This window comes from Pinus tabuliformis, chromosome 5_2, assembly GCF_031772625.1.
Source record: "Pinus tabuliformis cultivar Carrire ecotype Pingquan chromosome 5_2, CPIR1, whole genome shotgun sequence".
In the NCBI taxonomy this organism is placed as follows: Eukaryota; Viridiplantae; Streptophyta; class Pinopsida; order Pinales; family Pinaceae; genus Pinus; species Pinus tabuliformis.
The window spans coordinates 687,547,722-687,569,812 of record NC_142306.1 but is presented as its reverse complement, the minus strand read 5'-3'; the positions used below and the strand labels follow the sequence as shown (position 1 = coordinate 687,569,812).

Genomic DNA, 22,091 nt, shown 5'->3' with positions numbered 1-22,091 from the left:
AACCTGTATGCTCTTGAGGTTCAAGATGCATGCAAAGCCTTGAGTAGTTAGGCAACTGATGGAGACTTGGTGGTTAAGAGAGAGCGTATATTACCTCTCAACATGCAGAGCCAGAAGAAGTCTCAGACGGTTGTGGAGGAGCCACGATTGGTGCAACAGCTTCAGGAGGTTGTGGAGCAGCCACAACAAGGGAAGCTGAGAGGAGATCGAGTAGAGACATCTACTCATGCAGAGACCTCTAGTAGGGGGAAACTTCGAGCCAGGTGGGCAGAGGGATCACATGCAGCCATACCTCTAGGTAGGAGGTGGGGCGATATAGAGTAATCGTCCCAAGGAGGGGCAAGATCCTTGAGGTACCCAACCTCTTGGATGAGACCTTGCTACGGTAGCCCCGATGTGGAGTAGCAGAAACTGACTGATTGGGTAGAGACAGATGCGGATGGAGCGGCAGAGAGAGCGACAGTGTAGGGAATCCCAGGACAACGCATAGCTAGCAGGCTGCAGCGATGCGAGAGGCACAAGTGTTTTGCACAGCGCTAGGTGCCACAGAGAAGTGTGCAATGGTGCGAGATGCATGGAGATGTTGCAGTAGGGTAGATGTCAGAGAGGGAGCACTTGTCAGCAACAGGTAAAGCTTCAACATCAGAGTATGTTCCTAGCCCAACAGAGTGGTCAGTTGGGAGTGTTTTTGTTCCAAGTGTTGTTGGAGCAAGTGGACCGGGCAAATGTGTTGCATGCAGAGCATTCCAGACTTGCAGGATAGGGGTTGCTGATAATCCATATCTTGTTGAGAGGGAGTGTTGAAAATGCAACAAGATGATGGAGCTTAGTGGAAAGGAGTCGACTTCACTAAGTGGACCTGCAGGTTATTTTTGGCGCAAAGTCTATTTTTAGACTATGTCTATTTTTAGACATATGGATCATGGTCTATGAGTTGCATGATGCTATTTGTGGATGATTGGTCATGTTGGTAAAAATAGATGGACTTCTATTTTTAGACATATGGGCGGTTTCTATTTTTAGACTGTCAGGCTAAAAATAGAACAGTGGAATATTATTGTCTCATAATAATATTTGGACTATAAACATTATCTTATCCTCTTGGAGCACTTCAGTTTGAGCTACAGATGTGGCACATGCAGCTTTAAGAAGGAAATACGCTTTTCTTGTGGGTCAGTTGAGCTATTGCATGTAGGACTTCAGTTAGAACTCATGTGGTTGAGTTTGGTGGAGTTGATTGTGGAGTTGATGGAGTTGTGTTCAGTTTGACTTGGTTAAACTAGTTGTATTTAGTCTAACTACAGAATACACTAGTGATGAGTGATGTGAATTAATTATTAATTAATTCACTAATTATTAACTCATAAAGCAACTAAAGAATACATCAGTTAACTCAGTGCATGGACAGTTCAGTGGAAACAGGTGTTAGAGGTTGAGATTGCTATCAGTTGTGACTATAGTTGTGCATGAGATCTTGCACAATCAATGGGATTGAGTAATGCCAATGAGGATTGCGTGGTTCAGCCAAGGAAATACGAGTTTGCTTCAGCCATTCATCATTATTTTCATGCAGGATTGCGCAGTGGAGGCAGGTAAGCAGTGGAGGAGATTTGAACCTGTGATTGATTCAGATCTGAGCTAGTTTGTGTGTAATAGGTGGAAATAGTACTGAGTACTTGTGAGGAGTATTGTACTATGTATTGTTACATGTTCTCAATCATTATAATATACAGAGAGTGTGGGGTTTTCAGTTGTATGCTTTCCTCGGATTACAAACTGTGTTAATGTACGCATGCGATTGATGTTCCATTGTTTTTTAATTCCGCAAAATTGATGATCAACGTAGAGGAGGTTATGTATTATGCATGCATTCTGCAATAGTGTATAATCGGAATAAATCTCTGTGAATAAGTGTCATATTATTCAAAATTTCTACAGGTAGGGCCATTGGGCTCCCCTTGCACCTCTCCATCCACTTCTTCTTTAACCTCATCTTCATAGATCCCGACCCATAAATCGTTAAAGATTCATGTGTTTTTAATCTCTTTAACCCATTTTGGGTAATTTTCTTTATTGGTCAACACCACACCAACAACGAAGATGAGCCAATAATTTCTTCTTGCAATATTTAAGTACTATAGATGATACCAAAGTATAGAAAAAAATTGTGCAAGCCCCCAAAGTTTGGTAACAACGCTAATGGAAAAATTGGAAAAATCAAACTCATGACATCAATAACAATGTTAAGGTTGGTAAAAACAAGACCAATAAGAATCAACTAGCACGATTTGGCTAAGCATTAAATAACTACATCAAACACTTCAGGATTAATGTTAATGGAACCCCATCTCATACTAAAGGAATATTAAACTCTTAAGGAAACTCCAACCAAGTGTCATGTCTATCGCAAAAGCAAAGGAGATATGGGGCACAAGACCAAACCATCCACATCACCAAATAGCAAAGGCTTCTTGAAACCCTTCCATACTTAAAGCCACACAAACAACAGTAACAACATCAACCATGAAAATGTTTTAAAGGTGATATATAGCAAAGACCCGAGTGTCGTAGATGTAACCACTGGCATAGGATTGTGTATGGCTACCCACAAAACAATCACAAGCCCTATGTTCTTGACAAACATATGACATATGTGTTCAACTATTGATCCTCTACATTTAAAAAACCTCGGACAAGCTAGACACACATCGATGGGCATGGAGGAGAGTTAGCCCACGAGTAAATCTCGAGGAGACAACACAATAGAGGTGTCACTTGAGAGGAACATGTTAAAATTGGCACTTAGGGCCAAACTCCATGTCGGTCATCTTATTTATGGCAGTTGATATTTTTCTTAGATTCTTCTCGTCAAGAGGTGTAGGATTGATCTAAAGATCATCTGATCCCGACATGTATTCATGGAGATATGAATTTATTTGTGTTACTTGACAATTTGTCAAGGAGCCAGCGACCAAATTACCCCAACTTATCCTCAACGTTTCATTATAAATAGAAGAGGTCTTCAAGCCATTTCACACACACTCATCTCTTGTGATTTCTCTCGCCACTCGTTTGGGTTTTGGTGGAAGGAGAAGTCTAGTAGAGAAGACCTATACATTGTCCTAGAGGAGACATATAATTGCAGAGAAAGAAGACACCTCGCTGCAGTCGAGGAGGCTTTTATATGCAGTCAAGAGGAGGCTCTTCTACGCAGCAAGGAGAGGCTTTCTATACACTGTCTAAGGGAGCTTCAACGCTGTCAAAGGAAGCCCTAAAAGAACCCTAGCCACAAGTCTAGAAAAGACCTTAATCCGCTGTTAGAGGAAGCCCTAAAGGAGCCCTAGCTACAGATAAGAAGGCGGCTTCTATACACAGTAAGTTGTAGTTAAGGGGAGGCTACTTACGTTGTATGAAGGAGGCCCAACCAAGATCTAAATGAAGGCCCTAATCTGCAGTTAGGAAAGCTCCTAATCTGCTATCCAAGAGGCACTTATACTTAGTGCAGAAGGAGCATTAATACGTTGTAAAAGAAGCCCTCAAACTGCAATTAGAAGAGCCCTAATCACAGCATCAAAGGGACCCTTAGACACAGCAAGAAAAGTGAACCTAGCCGTAGCAAAAAGGAGTATCTCATCAGCGTGCGTCACATTGTCGTAGGTGACAGCGTAGTATAATGAAGGAGCATCTCATCAGCGTGAAGCGTCACATTATTGTAGGTGACAGCGTACTATAATGCAAGGTTGTTTGGGCATGATAAGTTTGGTTTTGAGCTTGATTTGAAGGGCAGAAGACGTCGATGAAAAGAGGAGCCAAAAACTATTGTTTAAGGGCTGATTGGATAACTGTTTGAAGGGACCTTTGTTTTAGTCCACTGCTGGGCTAGGCTGCAAGCCATAAGCAGCAGTTGGAGGTCTTTAAGTGTTGTGTTCTAAAGGTTAGCATCTCTATAAAGCAGTGTATGGTTGGATGGACTGTATGAAGGTTAGTCGTTGTAAATAGGTGGACTGTGGGGTATGTTTAGGGTGTTGTAGCACACTGAGTTTGTGCCCTAACCAGTGATTAGGTTTTCCAAGATATGCACCAGTCCTTACAGCATATATAAGATGCCAAATGAGCAGCCCTATCATGATCAGTGAAGCAGCGAAAGAAGAGTCTTATTCAAGGAAAGCCTCAATATTGTAGGTAATTGGTTGAACTGTTCTAGGCCTATCATCCGCTGCATATATTCCATCCTCATTGTGTCATATTCATGGTGAAAATCTCTGATGTCTAATCTCCTATTTGACAAGTCAGAATTAACTTTAAATCATTGTACTCTATCTCTCTCTCCACTGAACTATTGAAGAATATAAGAAGAATTGATCAAGGGTTTCCCCACATTGGGGTTTGTCCCTCGCTGGTGTCTCATCTTGTGTCCTCTTGTCTTGGCTTGTCTTCTACTGTTTATGTTTATGTTTTATCTGCGGTTTACTATCATGCTAATGTGATCGATAATCTGAATATTGTCATTGGGCTAATATGAAAATTTGAAGTAAATTGCTCTAAGATTAGAACATAATAAAATTAACAGAACAAGACAAATATCACAAGAGAGAGATTTGACATGTAGAGCTCTGGAAAAAAGAGAGCCTACATGCATAGATGGCATGTAGAGGAAGGAAACAAGTGCAAGTTATTGCCAAACCTCTGCAAGAAACTCCCATTGTGGTCGCTATGAGAAATGCTAGCAAGCATCTATAGCCAGGGTGAAGATTCTTGGCGTGGGGCAAAGAACTCTGAAGAAGGGTTGAGAATGAAGCAAATCATGGGGTTACAGCGTTGCCTTGATACTACTATTGGAGAAAGAAATTAACTCCATGTTGCATTAATTATCCAATATCTCAAAATTAACTCCATGATGCATTAATTTTCCAATATCTCAAACATTCATATATACAAGATTTTGGGACCTTTGGTTTCATTTTCCTAGGTATGTAGTCTCTTCCTCTTCTAATTCTTTAGACTTCTCCTATTTTAAATATTTACAAATCACCACAATCCCTAAGGATTAGATCAAAGCACCCCACCACAATGCATCATTCATGGAAAAGTCAATTGAAAAAGAAAACTATAGCTTAATTCCTAGCAACCTAAACCTTCGAATAAAATAATAAAGAGGTCCGCATTAGCCAAGCAGCTCATGCTTCTACTAGTACCAATACTACAATTGCAAGTCTTCCTAATGAGTGTGAATTTGAAGACTTTGAGCCCGAGGATGATTTTATAACCCCTATTGAGGATGCCACTTCTAGAAATGGAGATGAGTTTGATGATTGATCATGTTGATCAATGATTTGTACCATGTGGTATGTAGTAGGCCAATAGCTTGAAGCATGTTTTTTTGGACTCGAAAGGTTATTGAAAGCCTCGTCGATTTGCATTGATTATTTATTTTGTTGCTAATATGTAGTGCACTTGATACTATTTTGATACATTCATCACCCTTCTTGCTAATATGTATTCCATTTGGTGCCACTTTGTTATATTCACCCTTACATGACATATACATTGGCAGACTTGGCATATTTTGTCTCATAATTATTGGTAAACATGGTTTGAAATCTTTAAACTAATTTTAATAAACCAAGTTATTAAAATCAAATCAGTCGAAGTCACAGCAGAATCTGAGTCTTAGTTGACTCTTGACCAAGTCCGAGTCCAAATCTGAGATTAAGTTTACCCTCAACCAAGCCTGAGTCCAAGTTTTAAAACATTGTTATGGCCAAATCTGAATCTGAGTCTTAGTTGACTCTCGACCAAGTCTGAGTCCAAATCTGAGTTTAAATTGACCCTCAACCGAGTCTGAGTCCAAGTTTTAAAACACTGTTATGGATGTTAAGTTGTATCTCTATTGCGTATTTATTTTATTACTGCTACTGTTCTATATTTATTTTTTTGTGCTGACTAGATTTGTATGTCGATCTGTTGACTAGAATTGTCCCCTGTCAACTGTTTCCAAGCTTTCCACTGATGTATGTAAAATCACTGTGATGGACCAACAAACCACTTCCGACAGAATGTCACTGAAAACTCATGCATAAGGTACTAGTGTCTAGTACATGAATGCATTGGATCGGATCTTCAATGCTTATTATAGTTGGAGACCACAGTTACTCCTGTTTCTAAAATTTGCTTGCTGGATTAAATTTGACTCTAGTATATTGGATCCACAAATCGCTTCACTAGCAAACCCGTTAGTCTCCATTTGCCATATTTATTTAGGAGGGAAAGTTAACATGGTCTTTATCGTCAATCCAAAGGGCCTACTCTTCACCTGTGTATAGTTTAGATGGAGCTTCAATTCCCCATGGAGATATGATTTCAGTGGACAAGTTCTCCTTTCCAACAGTCTATGGGTATTTGCTAAAAACAGATCAAAGTTGTTCCTTTCAGTAGATGTATCATATCCATTGTCTACAAGCTATGGGCTAGTTGGGCATTGTGCTTCCAGGGGTAATCAAATTTTTGTCTCAAATTATTAACAGGGTACAATTGCCCAAGTGATACAGGACAAGTCGCTCAACGCTTTTAGTATAGAAACTAGTTAAGACAAACCTTCAAACAAAATCTACATTATGGTGATTTCTACTTTTCTTGTGCTCCTACATTGGTGCAAAGCTGTTAGGCAGTATTGTGGGGTCTAACAAGGCAGGAGCCTAATTCAACTAGTGGCTCAAAGCTTTTGTTATAGAAACTAGTTAAGACAAAACCTTCAAACAAAATATGCATTATGGTGATTTCTTGTGTTCCTAAATTGGTGCAAAGCTAATAGGCAGTTTTGAGGGGGTCAAGCAAGGGAGGAGCCTAATTCATCTAGCTTACAAGACCATTATTTATGCAATCTCACAGAATAGAAACAAAGCTTTCTTGGATCAATCAGTTCTAGTTCCGGACAAGGCCTGGAAGGAAATGGGCTACAAGGTCGCATGCACTGTTAAGCACAAGAATTTGTCAGAAAATTCAGTCAATGACTTGATCCCTTGATCCCAAGGGTATTCCTTTCAGCAATAGCTTCACTCAAACAAACTAGAAGAAAATTACTGACAGACCAAAACATAATTTAATAGTGAGTTTTTGGACTGATAAGCTATGTATCGTATTCATAAGCTCTAGTTCTGCTTGGTTAGTCGTTTAGAGTCTAGTCAAATCCAACACAGATTTTAAAAGGCATCGGTTTTGCTCTAATGGGAGTATACAGCATGGTCTGCAAACTTTCAAAAGCAAATTTGAGTTTCTATTGGCAATAAGACAACATAGACGCCAAGTCTAGATGAAGTATTAGAGAAACATGACATCAAATAATATACTTGTACACAAAATTGTGATCTTAAGACTTGGACCATTACAAGGAATAATTCAATTACAAAAAGAGCCCTCGAAAGCTCTATATAGTTGAGATCCTCTTGAAATAATACCTCATTCAATGCATGTAGGCTGGTCAGCATTCTATATCACGACATACTCCCAAACACATAAATGTAGATCAAGCTGCTAAATATCTCAGATAACAAAATCCATATCATTGACAAGTGAATTAGGGTGTTAAGCAGTCTGCTATTTGACACACCCACAAAAATTGAACCATTGCCATGCTTCTAGCATAGTAACATCATCACATGACGCTGCTTAATGAGCATAAACTGAAGATCCAAACATGGGCTTCAAGATAGTAATTGACAAGACATAATCAAGTGTTCATCATAGTTAGATGGAACAACTCAAATTGATATCCAAGAGTAACTGTATCTATTACATAAAATGACTCGTTGGCAACTGAAATTGACCATGAGTTGAGTTATAAATATTTGTGCTTTTGATGCTAAAACAACTGAAAATCCCATCAGGCTGTTGTCTCCTTGCATTTTGATGTGCTTGAAGCAAAAGACTGAAGTTCAAAAACCAGAATTTTCACTCCACGTGTGAACACACTCTTCTTTGTAGATAAGGCCGGGTGCAAATCATGGGAGTGACTTTGATGAAATATATATGATAAATCCCTTAGTCCCTAAGTCGTAGTTCTTAGCCAAAGGTGGTCTGATTGTAAAGGAGATTTTGTATGGAGTTTAGTACACTCTCCCTAGTTGAAAATGAGGTTTAACTACCCAAAGAAGGAAAAAGAAAGGAAACTGAGCCAAAGGTGGTCTGATTGGAGATGAGATTATGTATGGAGTTTAGTACACTCTCTCTAGTTGAAAATGAGGTTTAACTACCCAAAGAAGGAAAAAGAAAGTAAACTAATGGTTGTGAAAGACATGCATACCCATGGAGTTTCATGTCTTCAGCAGCATTTCCTAGACAGTAACAATGCCTGTCATTACAAACCCACCGGTCAGAAGTTTTTATTAAATAAGCTCCTTTAACAAACCATGAAAGGTAGAATCATAATCAACTTCTGCAAATTTTAATTAACACATTCAAAAATATAGCTTACAATCAATTACCAGGATGATGCATGAGAACAAATTTCGATGAGCAGCAAAAGGTAAAAACTCAATCTTCATTTTGATCTGTTCTTTACCAGAGATTTAGGGAGGGAAACTTCAATTTCTGAGAATGACAATGCAGGATGGACCCCTCCTCTAATCTGTAATAACTCAGATCTACTGTACTTCATTCGTTCATCTTTGAGACAGACAGGAAACATGCATGAGCAAATAAGAAAAATGACACCAAAGTCATACTCCATTTCTCAACATCAGATATCCAACATCAAAGACAGATCAGTAAAACAGAGAAAATGAAAAACAAACCTATAAATTTCCTTTGAGTCGGGTTCTCATGCAGTGAAGATGAGGAGGTTCTGCTGCCAGATTTTCTTCCCTGCTTCCCACTAAAGGCTTCCATAGTCTTATAGGAAAACATTTTACCATGACCACGGTAAGTATGGTCCTCAGAGATTGTTGCAATTAATTCATGCCTTAATTCCAGTTTAGGATAAGTTTTCCAAAATTCCAAAATTCCCTCCTTGGTTAAAAGCCAGCAATCTCTCAGATCCAGTACTTGCAGCAGTGGAGGTGGTACAAATGAACATAGACCAGCTTTTGTAACAACAGCACCTTGCATACTAAGATATTTTAGCTTTGAAAGAGATGACACCGTGTGAAGAGCAATGTCTGAGAGAAAGTCGCTTCTGAGAGAAAGATGATACACTTCCTTCAAGAAAGTAAGGGGCTGGCAGGCCACATCAGAAATGTGAGTGTTTTCTAAGTCTAAGATTTCCAAGTGTTGAAGTTGTTGCAGAGAAGCTAGTGAAAAATGTGGAATTGATTCACTTTCTCCTACATGAATGAAACCTGAACATAACAAAAAGAGATTAGTTGCCTGAAACTTCAACCTTAACTATCCCCAAATTACTTGCCATAATTATACCTTTGATATTCGTGAAGCTCAAGCTGATGCTACGCAGTGCAGGAATCAGACCCAAATATGCAAGGGCATTGTCATCCACCATGGTGTGAGATAATGAAATGAATTCAAGTTTGGGAACATTTCCATATAGAATAGCTAAAGCATCAGAAGTGACTCTTGTATTACTTAGGTTAAGATGTTTTAAATTTGCTCCAATTTCAGCCACTGAGTTCATGGATGAGTCTGTCACTCCAGTGCAGCTGAGATCTAGGCACTCAAGCCTATTCATACCAGCAAGGAAAGATACATTGTTAATAGATGATCGAGACAGATCCAGAAAAGTCAAATTTCGAGCATGAAGGCCAGAAAGCACACGGTAGGCATCTATGAAACTTGCCCCAGAGAAATGTAGCGTCACTAATGATGTTTCAGGTTCTTCCAATCCATCAAGAATAGATTCAATGGTACAATTGCTCATGTTTAAAGATGTAAGAGAAACTAATGCTGGAAGTTGAGTGACATTTGTCCATGCCAAATTCAGGCAATTCAATTTAGGTAAAGTTTTAAGGAGAATAGCCCCTTCATTAGAAACCTTGCTACCCCACATAACTAATTGGTGTAACTGAGTCAGAACCTGCAGACATATAGATGTGTCAAAACATAGAAACTGTGGGTCCTTTTTGCAGAAATATTATTAATAACTCTGTATTTCAGTTTTTTCTTATTTGAAAAATGATTATAGCAACAATAAAAATGTAAAGGAATTTTGGTTCAGTACAATCAGACAAACATCTCATGTATAGCGAAGCAAGAATGCAGAGGCTTGTATACAATAACACTGAGAAATAGGGCATGTAAGCAAGGGTAGGCATGGAAATATTACCACTTGGCCAAGGGTAGACATGCAAAGGATCTAGGCTTCTTCTGCTTCTATGACTCGTGGGAGAGCATGAGGGTAGTAGGGGCTTCATGATCCTATAGGACCAGATTGGGAAAACTTATTTGATGGTGACAGTACTGTTAAGTTACTGCATGTAACAAACAAAGTTCGTTCTTCAAGTTAAATTCTCCAGAAGACTGGAATATGTAGATCTCCTTTGAGATACAAGAATATATATTAAAATGTACGAGTAAGAATGATGATACAATTGAGAGTGAAGGGCTTGCTTATATACCAAGCGTTCCTTTATGAACAGTCGTGCCTCCTTAGACATGCCCCTTTGTTTAACTAATTATTACTTATTTACATATTATTTTGTTTATTATTTATTATCTATATTTATTACTTTTTACATAATTATATTCATAACACTGCATAAGTTACATGGTTTCATTAGGAGATCTAACTAGGTCCATGTGACATTCAACCTCTTGAAAATAAGCAATATCTGATATTGTCATTGATTGCATTCAACATTTATTGGATGAACAATCAATGGACTTGTTACCCCTCTTTCAGCAGGGGTGCGTATATGCACATTCTCATTTGTGTCAGCACGGTTGTAAACCCAGAGAATGCAATTCAAATCCTTATCAGCCATGTGGAGGCTACATATCATGGTATACCTGTTATGGTTGGCCAGGCCAAGTCCTTTTAGACTCCAATCTCAGGTCCTTTCGTCCTATATAGGACTGAAGCACTTAGGATGGAGTTATGGACCTAACTGAACAAATGGTTTAGAGGAGCAATTGGTCTTGTTGCGGTGATCACTATTTGTAGGGTCAGTCTAGCCTATGTCTTGAGTGCATCTATGTCATTCCCACATGGTCATTTTATTAAGTCTACTATGTTGCAAGAAACACCTACCTAGTTGTCGTACCAATCCCCGAAATGCTCCTAAACAGCCCTAAAACAGCCCCGAAACATTGTTGGTTGTACTGTATATCCTTTCACCATTTGGAAATGTTGTACAGTACAACCAATGGCATTGCAGGGCCATTTTGGGTCATTGTGGCATTTCAAGGTGGTTAATGACTTGTGTTGTCACAAGGTTTATCAAATTTGAACCTTGAGGTTTCAAACTTGACAAACCTGAAAAAAAATTGCAAATTCGTTCAAGTTTGCCAAACCTTAAAATAAAATTCAATGAGAACTCAAACCCCTGTTGAAACTCAATTTTTTTTAGGTTGGTCGAAAGGTTCAGTGACCTTTTGGTATTTAATAATAAAAAAGGTAATATACCCTATAATTTATCGAACCGACAGGTCAACTCATAATTCACCTACTGTTTAGTTCACAGTGCGAGTCCATCACATAGTCTAAGACTTTAAGTAAACCCTTTTCCACACAGCCTAAGAGTCAAGACATGAATAAACCCTCCACCAGATTGTTCACCTCATGAATCCGGGTAGTGGGAGCTTTGGATTGTTGGTGGACAATTACATAGCATAGTTGTAGTTTGCTACAAAATTGCTTTGTGTTTTTGTGCCCATCAATGCCCCCTTACTGAGGTTTTACTCCAAACTTATGGTTAAGCACTCGTAGGTTTTAACCCCGTACAAATGTCACCTACAAACATATTCTTAAAACAGAAAAATATACAATGGCGAGAACATAAAATATACACAGATTTTCTCCTGGAACCCAAACTGGGAAAACTAGATTGATTTTTCATTATATTCCTTTCAATGTTACAATACATATATATACATGCTGAAACATTCATAAACCCCAAGCCATTAACCCTGGATTAGAACATAATCGTAGTTCCCTTGACCGGATCTACAAAATACCATGGGCAAAAACCATCATGCCCAAAACCATGTGTAGGTCTGCCCACCATCCTTGGACCGCCCCCATCCTTGGTTCTGCCCAACTATTATTGAGTCCGCATAAAAAATAAAATAAAAAATTTGGGGCACTGTCAACCCTCTGCGCCCAGCACAACGTAACAACGCATGGGACTAGTCATGGAAAGAATATAACACACACCCAACATTCCCCCACTTGTTTTCTTTCCACATAAAGAGTTGCAGGAGTGCATAGTCATTGGTCCAAGGCTACAACACCCATTGTTTCTCTACACCAAAAAAACTTGTCAATGCTCACAATCTTTGTCAACGAATTTGCAACATTCTTCTAAGTGTCCACCTTTACCAACAACACCTTTTTGTCTTCAACCATATCCCTCACAAAGTGATACTAAACATCAATGTGTTTTGTCTTTGAATGATAAGCAGAGTTTTTTGCCAAGAAGATTGCACTTTGGCTATCACAGTCTATCGTTATAGCTCGTTGTACCAACCCCATACTTGAACACAATCAAATTTTTTCCTTGCTTGCATGAGTGGTTGCCATGTATTCAGCCTTTGTAGTTGAAAGTGCCACCACAGACTATCTCTTGCTCATCCAACTGACTGCTCCTCCAAATAGGTTAAACACATACCCACTTGTAAATCTTTCCTGGTCCAGATCTCCAGCTCAGTCTGCATCAACAAAGCCATGTATGTCCAAAACTTTGTCCAATCATGGTCTTCCTTGGTATCACAAACCATAATCACTAGTGCCACGCAAATAACTAAAAACCCGCTTCACTACTGCCCAATGCTCATTCCTTGGTTTTGACATAAAACTGCTCAATACTCCCAATGCATGTGCAATGTTTGGTCAAGTATAGACCATTGCATACATCAAGCTACCAATTGCATTTGCATATGGACACGAGACATGTCATCTTCTTCTTCTTGTGTTTTGGGACATTGTTCAGCAGATAACTTTACACCTACAAGAATAGGAACCTTCACCAGTATACTATCCTGCACATTAAACCTCTACAATATTGTCTCAACATACTTCCTCTGGTTTAACCAAAGCTTCCTCTTTGCCCAATCTCGTTTAATTTTCATGCCCAAAATATAGTTTGCAGCACCAAGATCCTTCATGTCAAATTTAGAGGACAATTGGGTCTTCAAATCCTAGATAATTTCTTTGTCATTTCCAATCAGCAACATATCATCCACATACAAGACCAAATAAATAACACGGTCACCAATTAATTTAAAATACACACAATGATCCATTTTGTTCCTTGTGAAGCCAAGTCCCCGTTATATGTATCAAATTTTTGATACCACATCCTTGGTGACTGCTTTAACCCATACAGAGACTTTTTTAACTTGGATATCAATTCTTTCTTACGCTTCACCGCAAAGCCTTTTGGTTGCTTCATGTAGATATCTTCTTCTAGATCTCTGTGAAGAAATGGTGTCTTCACATCCATTTGTTCTACTTCAAAATCAAAAGCAGCAACAACAGATAAAAATAATTTAATAGAGGCTAACTTGGCAACAGGAGAAAAAATATCACGAAAACCAATTCTCAGCACCTACGAATAACCTTTTACTACCAACTGAGCTTTGCCTTTCTCCACCTTGCCTTTTGCATTCATCTTCTTCTTAAACACCTATTTGCCTCCAATGGGTTTCCTTCCAGCTGGCAACTCCACCAAATCCCAAGCCTCGTTTTTGTCCAAAGCTTCCATTTCTTCAACCATGGCCTTTTTCCAAAGTTTGCCATCCCCTGAATCCACTGCCTCCCTAGCAGTTTTGGGATCAACATTAGTAATAGATAAAAAAAAAAATTGAACAAAAAGAAGATGGACTATACCTCTCTAGTTGTCTTCTCTCTCAAATTGATCTCCTCAAAACTGGAGTGTGTGGCTCTTCCTCTTCTGATTCATGTTCTGCTGTAGAGTTTGATTCTTCCTACTCCAATTCAAACTCTATCTTCTTTGGTTCCTTTTCTTTTGGTAGGACTTCATGTTTAATAACATCTTTCACGTCTCTAAACACCACATCTCGGTTGTACACAACCTTCCTTGTTTTTGGGTTCAAAAGCTTATAACCTTTTAAACCATCTTTATACCCAATAAAGATGCACCTTTCAGATTTACTATCCAACTTGGTTCTTTTCTCTTTTGGAACATGTACATATGCATCACAGCCAAATACCCTGAAATGTGAGAGAGGGTTTCTTACCAATCCTTACCTCATGTGGAGTCTTATCCTCCAATGTTGATAAAGGTGATTTGTTAAACAAGTAACATGCAGTATCCACTGCCTCTACCCAAAAATCTTGTCCTAACCCAGCACCGCTGAGAATGCTTCTTGTATTTTCCATCAATGCCCTGCTCATTCTTTCTGCAACTCCATTTTGATGAGGTGTGTATGGAGTAATTTTTTGTCGTGCTATACCACACTTCTTATAGAACTCTTCAAATTCCTTCTTGCAGAACCCTCCACCATTATTTGTCCTCAGCACCTTGATCTTCTTCTCTGTCTCATTTTCCACCAGGACCTTAAATTCTTTAAGTCTATCAAAGACTCCATATTTCTTCCTGAGGAAATATATCCATTTATTCCTTGAAAAGTCATCCATAAATGAGACATAGTACACAAACTTTCTCATTGATGGAACCGACACAAGTCCAAACACATCCACTGTCCACAAGCTCTATTATCCCTTTCACCCTCTTAGCACCAAAGTGGAAACTCACTCGATTTTGTTTCCCATACACACAATGTTCACATAAATCAAAATCCAGAGAGCAATTAGACATCATCTACCATACCATTACCTTGCAGTATTTGAAGACTCTTCTCTCAACCTTTGATGCCATAGCATAGTCTTTTCTCCAAAGACCACTAGATTTTCTGCTCCACTCCCAGGAACCACAAAATTGTTGCACCCATCAATAACAATGCTACCCAAAAGCTTGTATAGAGTTCCAACCCGAACTCCCCACATCAATACTAGTGTTTCCCGAACCATCTTGCAAGTATCTTTCTCGAACATTGTTTTTACACCTACATCAACCATCTTGCTTACAAAAATCAGATTTTTGGCCAAGTAGGAATATGCAAAACTCCAAGTGTTCTAATCCTTCCACCTTACAACTTCAACTTGACTTTTATGTGTCATATGATTATGGCCTCCCCGTCATCCCCTAAGTGTTGAAAAATCTAGGGCAGCTAGATTCGCTGATTTCTCTTACCTTGATAACTATTTGTGATATATTTTACTTAATTAATTAGTTTCTTCTTTCACTTGTTTATAATTAGTGTCCTTATCATCAAACAGCGACCAAAACAATAAAGTACGGTGAGACAAGAGGACACAAGATATAAGCGATCAGCCAGGGCCTAAACCTCTCTTGTTGAGAGAAAAACCCACAAGAACTACTCTTCTTATAGAACTTCAATTGACAAATTCCAAGACCTATGACCCTTGACCAAGACCCCTCCAAGACCAAGTCAAACTTTTTCCTTGAAGCACTTTCACAACCCAAGTCAAACTTGCCTTCCAGCAGCTTCCAATTCACTTTTGACCAAAATCTCAGACCAACAAATTTGACTGCAATTTCAACCCGTAGTTTTCAACCCCTACTGTAGAAACCCTAGATGACATGTGTGAGAGAATTATGGTGATTTAATCCTCCTCCCTCCTTCACTTGAGATGACTTCTCCTTATCAATTTGGCTTGCAAGGGAGCCTTCCTTTTGATCCAAAACTCGGCTCTTGTTGATGACTGCAATTTTGATTTGCTGCAACTTCATAATGCCCTAGCTCCTCTTTGCACATGTGAGTGTGATGACCCAAAAACAGTATCATTCGATTTTCTTCTCTTTATGCTTCCTCCTTCGCTTGAATATGAGGCTTCTTCTTGTCTTCTTATCAAATTTCTATGATTTGATTGGATGTCTTTGAATGAGGCCAAATGCTCCTATATATAGGCTTGTTGTCACATCTAGTAGGCAAACTTGTCATTGTCCCTAGGCCAACTTGTCACTTGCATATGGACAAGGTCTTGGAGGGTCTTTTGACTCTATTTGACTCAAATAAATTTCTTTTACAATATATAACTTGCCCAAAAGGGTCTTCTATACATGACAATGATTCAATTGGCTCGTAGACTCAATGACAAGCCCTAGAAGCACTCAATGGGTGTTTGACCTAAAAATAAATTTCCCTTGAGCATGAAAACCATGCCTCAAAATAAATTTATTTTTCTCTTTACATCAAATACAAAAACATACGATTACATGTCATTATGAAGACCGAACCTAGTTACATATTTCAACACTAGCATGACATCACTACCACCATATTTCTCGTACTCGCAGAACCACTCCCTATGGGGAATGAAGTGAAAGAATGCACCTAAGTCAATCAACCATGCCTCATGATATACATGTGTACTTAAAAAAGAAGCCAAGTAAACATCCCCAACTTCATTTGAGGTGGTTTTCGCTTCTGCAGAAGGAGCATCATCATATCCCTTTCCTTTCTCAGGAGTTTTAGATTTACAATCATTTTTGTAGTCCCCTTCTTTTCCGCATTTCTAGCATACCTTTACAAATTTTCCTAAAGATTTAAATCTCCCACTTAACAACTTACTTCTATTTTTGTTCTAGGACCATCCTCTTACAGACAAGGCATCTCCATTCTGGTTCTCCATATTTTTCCATCTCATCTCCTCCGACAACAAGGCTGAGACTATTTCATCAAACTTCAAGGTAGTTGTATTGCTACCTATAGCAACAACCAGTCTATCCCACAAGCCTGGTAGAGAACACAACAGAGTAATGCACTTATCTTCGTTTGAAATTTTAATATCAACAAATAACAACCGACTTACCACAATATTGAAGGCGTTTAAATGCTTTGTCACCGAGTCTCCATCCTTCATCCTCAAGTTATACATTTTTTTCTTCAGGAACAATTTGTTCTCCAAAGACTTAGATTGATACAAAGTCCCTAACTTGTCCCACAAAGCCTTTGTTGTAGCCTCCCCTGATACATTCAACAATATTGAATCTAAAAGACACAATCGTATTGTGCTCTTCGCCTTCCGATCTAACTTTCCCAGTCTTCTGCAGACATTCATGTTGGTGTCGTACATGGATCTACAGCGATCCACTAATCTTTGTCCACCAACAGACCCTTTATCTTGAGCTTCCACACCTCAAAACTTTGTCCATTGAATTTTTCAATCTCTATCTTTTCATTATTTGCCATCTCCTTTCACCACAAGAATCAATCCCACATATCTCCCACTGTAATAGGGTCTACCACAGACCTAAGCAAAACCCCTCAGCGACAAAGACATCCCTTTGAAGCCGAAACAACTCTAATACCAAATGTAGGTTTTAACCCTGTACAGAAATCACCTACAAACAAATTCTTATAATAGAAAAATATACAATGGCAAGAACATAAAATATACATGAGACTTTCACCTAGAACCTAAACCGGGAAAACCAGATTGATTTTTCATTATATTTCTTTCAGTGTTACAATACATATATATACATGACGAAGCATTCATAAACCTCAATCCATTAAAACCCTGGATTAGAACATAATCGTAGTTCCCTTGGAAAAAACCATCATGCCTAAAACCACAAGCGAAAACCATGCAAAAAACCATGGGTAGGTCCCCCCACCATCCTTGCGTCCACCCAACTATTATTGTGTCCACATAAAAAAAAAACAAAACAAAACAAAATTTCCCGAGGCACTGCCCTAGAACACGTGCAGGGGGGGTTGCTACACCCCTCCAAATCCCCCAGCAGGGGGGGCTACCCCCCTGCAACCCCCCTATTGTGCCCAACGCAACATAACAACATGTGGAACTGGTCATGGAAAGAATATCACACACTCAACAACACTAAAAACAAAGTCAAAAAATAGTCTATTCATTGAGTCAATTATGGAGCAAGGACTAAAAGAGTAATTTCCAACAATGGCATGAATATAAAACATTAGTCTTTAATTTTTTCTTCAACCAACTCACACTCAACGCTCTTTCAATTCGCATTACATGATACAAGGGATGGAAAGTTGAATTCAATTTTAGCAAGCCACTCTTTTATGAATATGATTAAGAGACTTATTCTAATTCATTATGGAGTATAATTTATTTGACATCATTTTTTTAATTAAAAAATTATATATATATGGGATGTTTTGCTTGACATTTCCATTTTTGAGGGGTCACATTTCTAACCATACCCATTTTGGAAACTTCCATACATTTCCACATTTCATGCAACTTGGCCTCAATATATAATTATCGTGTTACAGTTCTCAACATGGTAATCTCACATTCTCCAACATTTCACATTTCCCAAGGCATTTCCTGTATCACAAGGCACAGGATCCCAAGGATCAAAAATCAACGAAGGCTTGGATTGCTCAACAAACTTTGTACTATCCATGCCACGTGGATTTTTTGTCAAAATGTTAGGGCAATAGGAAGATATCCTCAATCAAAGGGGGGTCGTCCTCCTTTTGTGGCACGTGTTGACTCTTGTTGGACATATTGGGGTCAATCCTAGGTCAAATGAGGCATGTGATATATAAAAAGTTATCTACAATTTCTTTCCAAGCAAACCCATATGCCCAAATTGGAAAATCAAGCAAGGCGTTGGACATCTATTCTTGTGGCACATTAATTAGTGAGGTCAGCCCACAAATGTGGATTAAATGAGGCCATTTGAGGGGTCAAATATGACCATTGGGCCAAGTCATTAAAGAAAAAAGTTAATTACTCAAAATACGTCAAGTTACCAAGGAAAAAGGTAAAGGAAAGAAAGTCAAGCCTTAAATCACAAAATCAGGCAAAGTTTGGACCATGTGAAGGTACTAAAGTCCATACCAAGCAATCGTTGAGCAACAAGGAAAGCAAGTCGTTGGGCCTCCTAAGGCCTCCCAATTTTTCTCCACGTCAATTCAAGCCATCTTTCAAGGGAATGTTGCACAACAAGGAAAGCAAGTCGTTGGGCCTCCTAAGGCCTCCCAATTTTTCTCTACATCAATTCAAGCCATCTTTCAAGGGAATGTTGCACGCCTCAAGCCAAATCATCCTCTTATGTTTGACATAACCTAGCTGTTGGGAGATTTTATGACCCATTTTTTGATTTGGAAAGTCATTCCCATGCTTCATGGAAGTGCCTTGGCCTTGTAATATGGGCATGGACTTTCATTTGAAACATATTTTGAAGGTTGATAAGCAACATTTAAGGTTTTATTGGAGTTGTTCATGAGGGTGACATCCCTTTGGAGTATTTTATCACCTCTTTTATGAGGGTTTCAAGCAAATGTAAAGCTAATTATTGTAATGACTTAGTCTCCATGTTGTGGATGACAAGTCAAATCATTATTCTTGGGTGAGGGTTTCAAACTAGCCATTAGAAAGAAAATTATATAAGGCTAATCCATCCTTCCCATTTGGATGTTCTGAAAATGTGAGATCATTATGCCATAATAAAAAAAACATTCAACGCAAACAACTTGTCTTATCATTGGTTTTTCTATTCTCTTTCTTCTTGGCTATTGTTAGATATTGTGCTTTCATAAGAATTTTGTAGGTTATTCCAAGTCATACAAAGCTTGTGGAGCAGTACGAACAAGAGGAGGAACTAATTGAACCTCTCACCACCAGTGGTAGAGCCAGTAAGGAAGTGCGTCAAACCTTGACAGACGCAGAGGACTTTGTCGAAGCTCCTACAAATAGACGAGATAGCGCAAGCAGCTTGACAAATATCAAGCTTTGGTAGCTCAGGTTACAGAACTGTTAAAATTGGCAACTAGGGCCAAATACCATGTGGGTCATCTTATTTATGGCAGCTGATATTTTTGTTGGATTCCTCTCATCAAGAGGTGTAGGATTGATCTAAAGATCATCCGATTCCGACATGTATTCATGGACATATGAATTTATTTGTGTTATGGGACAATTCAAAGGTCGACTAACAACCAAATTGCCCCCACTTGTGCTCAACATTTTACTATAAAAAGAGGTGGCTTGCAAGTCATTGAGTCACTCATCTCATGTGATCTCTTCCTCTCCGCTCGTTTGGGTTTTGGTGGAAGGCAGAAGATCCTAAGAGAATACGTTGCTCTAAGAAGCTCTAGATCTAGATGTTGTCATGAGAAAGAAGGCTCTATGCTGCCTAAACATGAAGAAGCTTAACGCTGTCCTAAAGAATTTCTACGCTGCCCTAATGTGGAGAAGCCTAACACTATCATGGAGTAGCTCTACGCTGCCTAAACATGAAGAAGCTTAACACTGTCCTAAAGAGACCTACGCTGCCCTAAATTACAGTCCATGAAGCCAGCCTTAACGCTGGTATGGAGAAGCCCTAACCACTGCTAAATGATGCCATAATACACTGTCCTATTAGGGGTGTGTATGCAGCAAGAAGAGGCACTTAACGTAGTCATGATGGAGGCTTTCATTCACTGTCAAAAGGAGCCTCTATATGCAACTAAAGGAAGATCCATAAAAGCCCTAACCGTAGTCCTCAAAGGGAGATCTAATCCGCAATAAAGGGACATCCTTTCACGCTATAGTAGGAAACACACAGCAGGTAGAGGAGGCTCCTAACCACAACACTTAGGGTGCACTAGGACACTATCAATAAGTGTTTTATATGCAGCTAACGGAGGCTCCAAACAGCAGCATTTTTTTTTGGGTATGTTATGCTAGGCAGAAGTAATCATTAGGGCTGTTTCGTAAAGTCTGATTGGGTCACTGTGTGAGATATTTAAGGACCCATATCATTAGCATTATGTTTGGAGTTGTTGTGTGTAATACTGCTGAGATCTCAGAATATTAGAGGGTTGTATGGTGTTGTTCCAATTGATGATGAATAGTGATAATGGGTGCAGCATGGTGTAGCACATTGATGATGAACAGTGGTGATGGGTGCAGCATGGTGCATCACATTGATGATGCACAGTGATGATGGGTGCAGCATGGTGAAACACATTGATGATGCACAGTGATGATGGGTGCAGCAAATTGATGATGCACAATGATGATGGGAGCAGCATGGTGCAGCACAGTGATAGGTGCAGCACAGTGATAGAATCACCTGAGTTCAGATCTGCTACCTCATGTGTCATCTTCTTAGAGAAGATCTTTGCTCTTATTTTGTCAAGTCAAAATGTTGACTTTTGATGTATATGTACTATCTCTCTCTCTCTGTTGAACTATTGAAGAACATAAGAAGAATTGATCAAGGGTTTCTCCACATTTGGTTTTGTCCCTGGCTGGTGCCACACCTTGTGTCCTCTTGTCTTTGCTTGTTTTCTGTGATTTATGTTTATGTTATGTCTGCATTTTACTATCTTGCTAAATGTGATTGCTGATTTGGAATTGATATTGAGCTAATATGGAAAATTGAAGTAAATTTTCTCTAAGCATAGAACATACCTAAACTTAACATGGTATCAGAGTTGAGGTGAAGACAAAACCCAAGCAAGAGTGAAAGAGCAATCACAAAAGACAATTGGAAAGGAAAAAAATGCTCAATGGGTTCCTCATCCCTCTTCAAATTCACCAAGTTCCTCATCCCTCTTCAAATTCACCAAGGGTGAAGTCAAATCAAAGAAGATTATCAAATTCACCAAGGGTGAAGTCGAATCAAAGAAGATTAACAGAGTGGCGCAGCGGAAACATCTGATGGCCTACCTAACGATCACTTCAATGGGAAGTCCAAATCTAAGGGTGGAAGGAAAGGCAGATGCCTTGCTTGCAATAAGATTGGCCATTATGCGAGGGAGTGTCCGAATAGAAGGGACACATCACTTGATGATGATAACAATCATTCCAAAGACATCTTCAATGATCGGAGGAATGACAGGTAATGAAGGACATCAAGGAAATGGCTGACTCTTCAAAGAAAGCAAGGAACTCT

The 22,091-nt window shown here is 39.0% G+C and overlaps 1 protein-coding gene across 4 annotated transcripts in view; it reads right to left on the bottom strand.

Moving 5' to 3' along the window:
• Positions 1-7,712: 7,712 nt before the first annotated feature.
• Positions 7,713-22,091, bottom strand: part of LOC149160975 (uncharacterized) — a 44,932-nt gene continuing 30,553 nt past the window's right edge. For 3 of the 4 annotated variants that reach the window (XM_089436858.1, XM_089436859.1, XM_089436857.1), the window contains exons 6-9: positions 9,409-10,021; positions 8,790-9,332; positions 8,558-8,661; positions 7,713-8,347 (exon numbers count right to left, since the gene is read on the bottom strand). In XM_089436858.1, coding sequence (XP_089292984.1) covers positions 8,318-8,347; positions 8,558-8,661; positions 8,790-9,332; positions 9,409-10,021 — 1,290 coding nt within the window. In that variant the 3' untranslated portion in view covers positions 7,713-8,317. Of the gene's footprint in view, positions 8,348-8,480; positions 8,662-8,789; positions 9,333-9,408; positions 10,022-22,091 lie in introns of all 4 variants that reach the window. The other variant, XR_016261821.1, reaches the window with a different exon arrangement.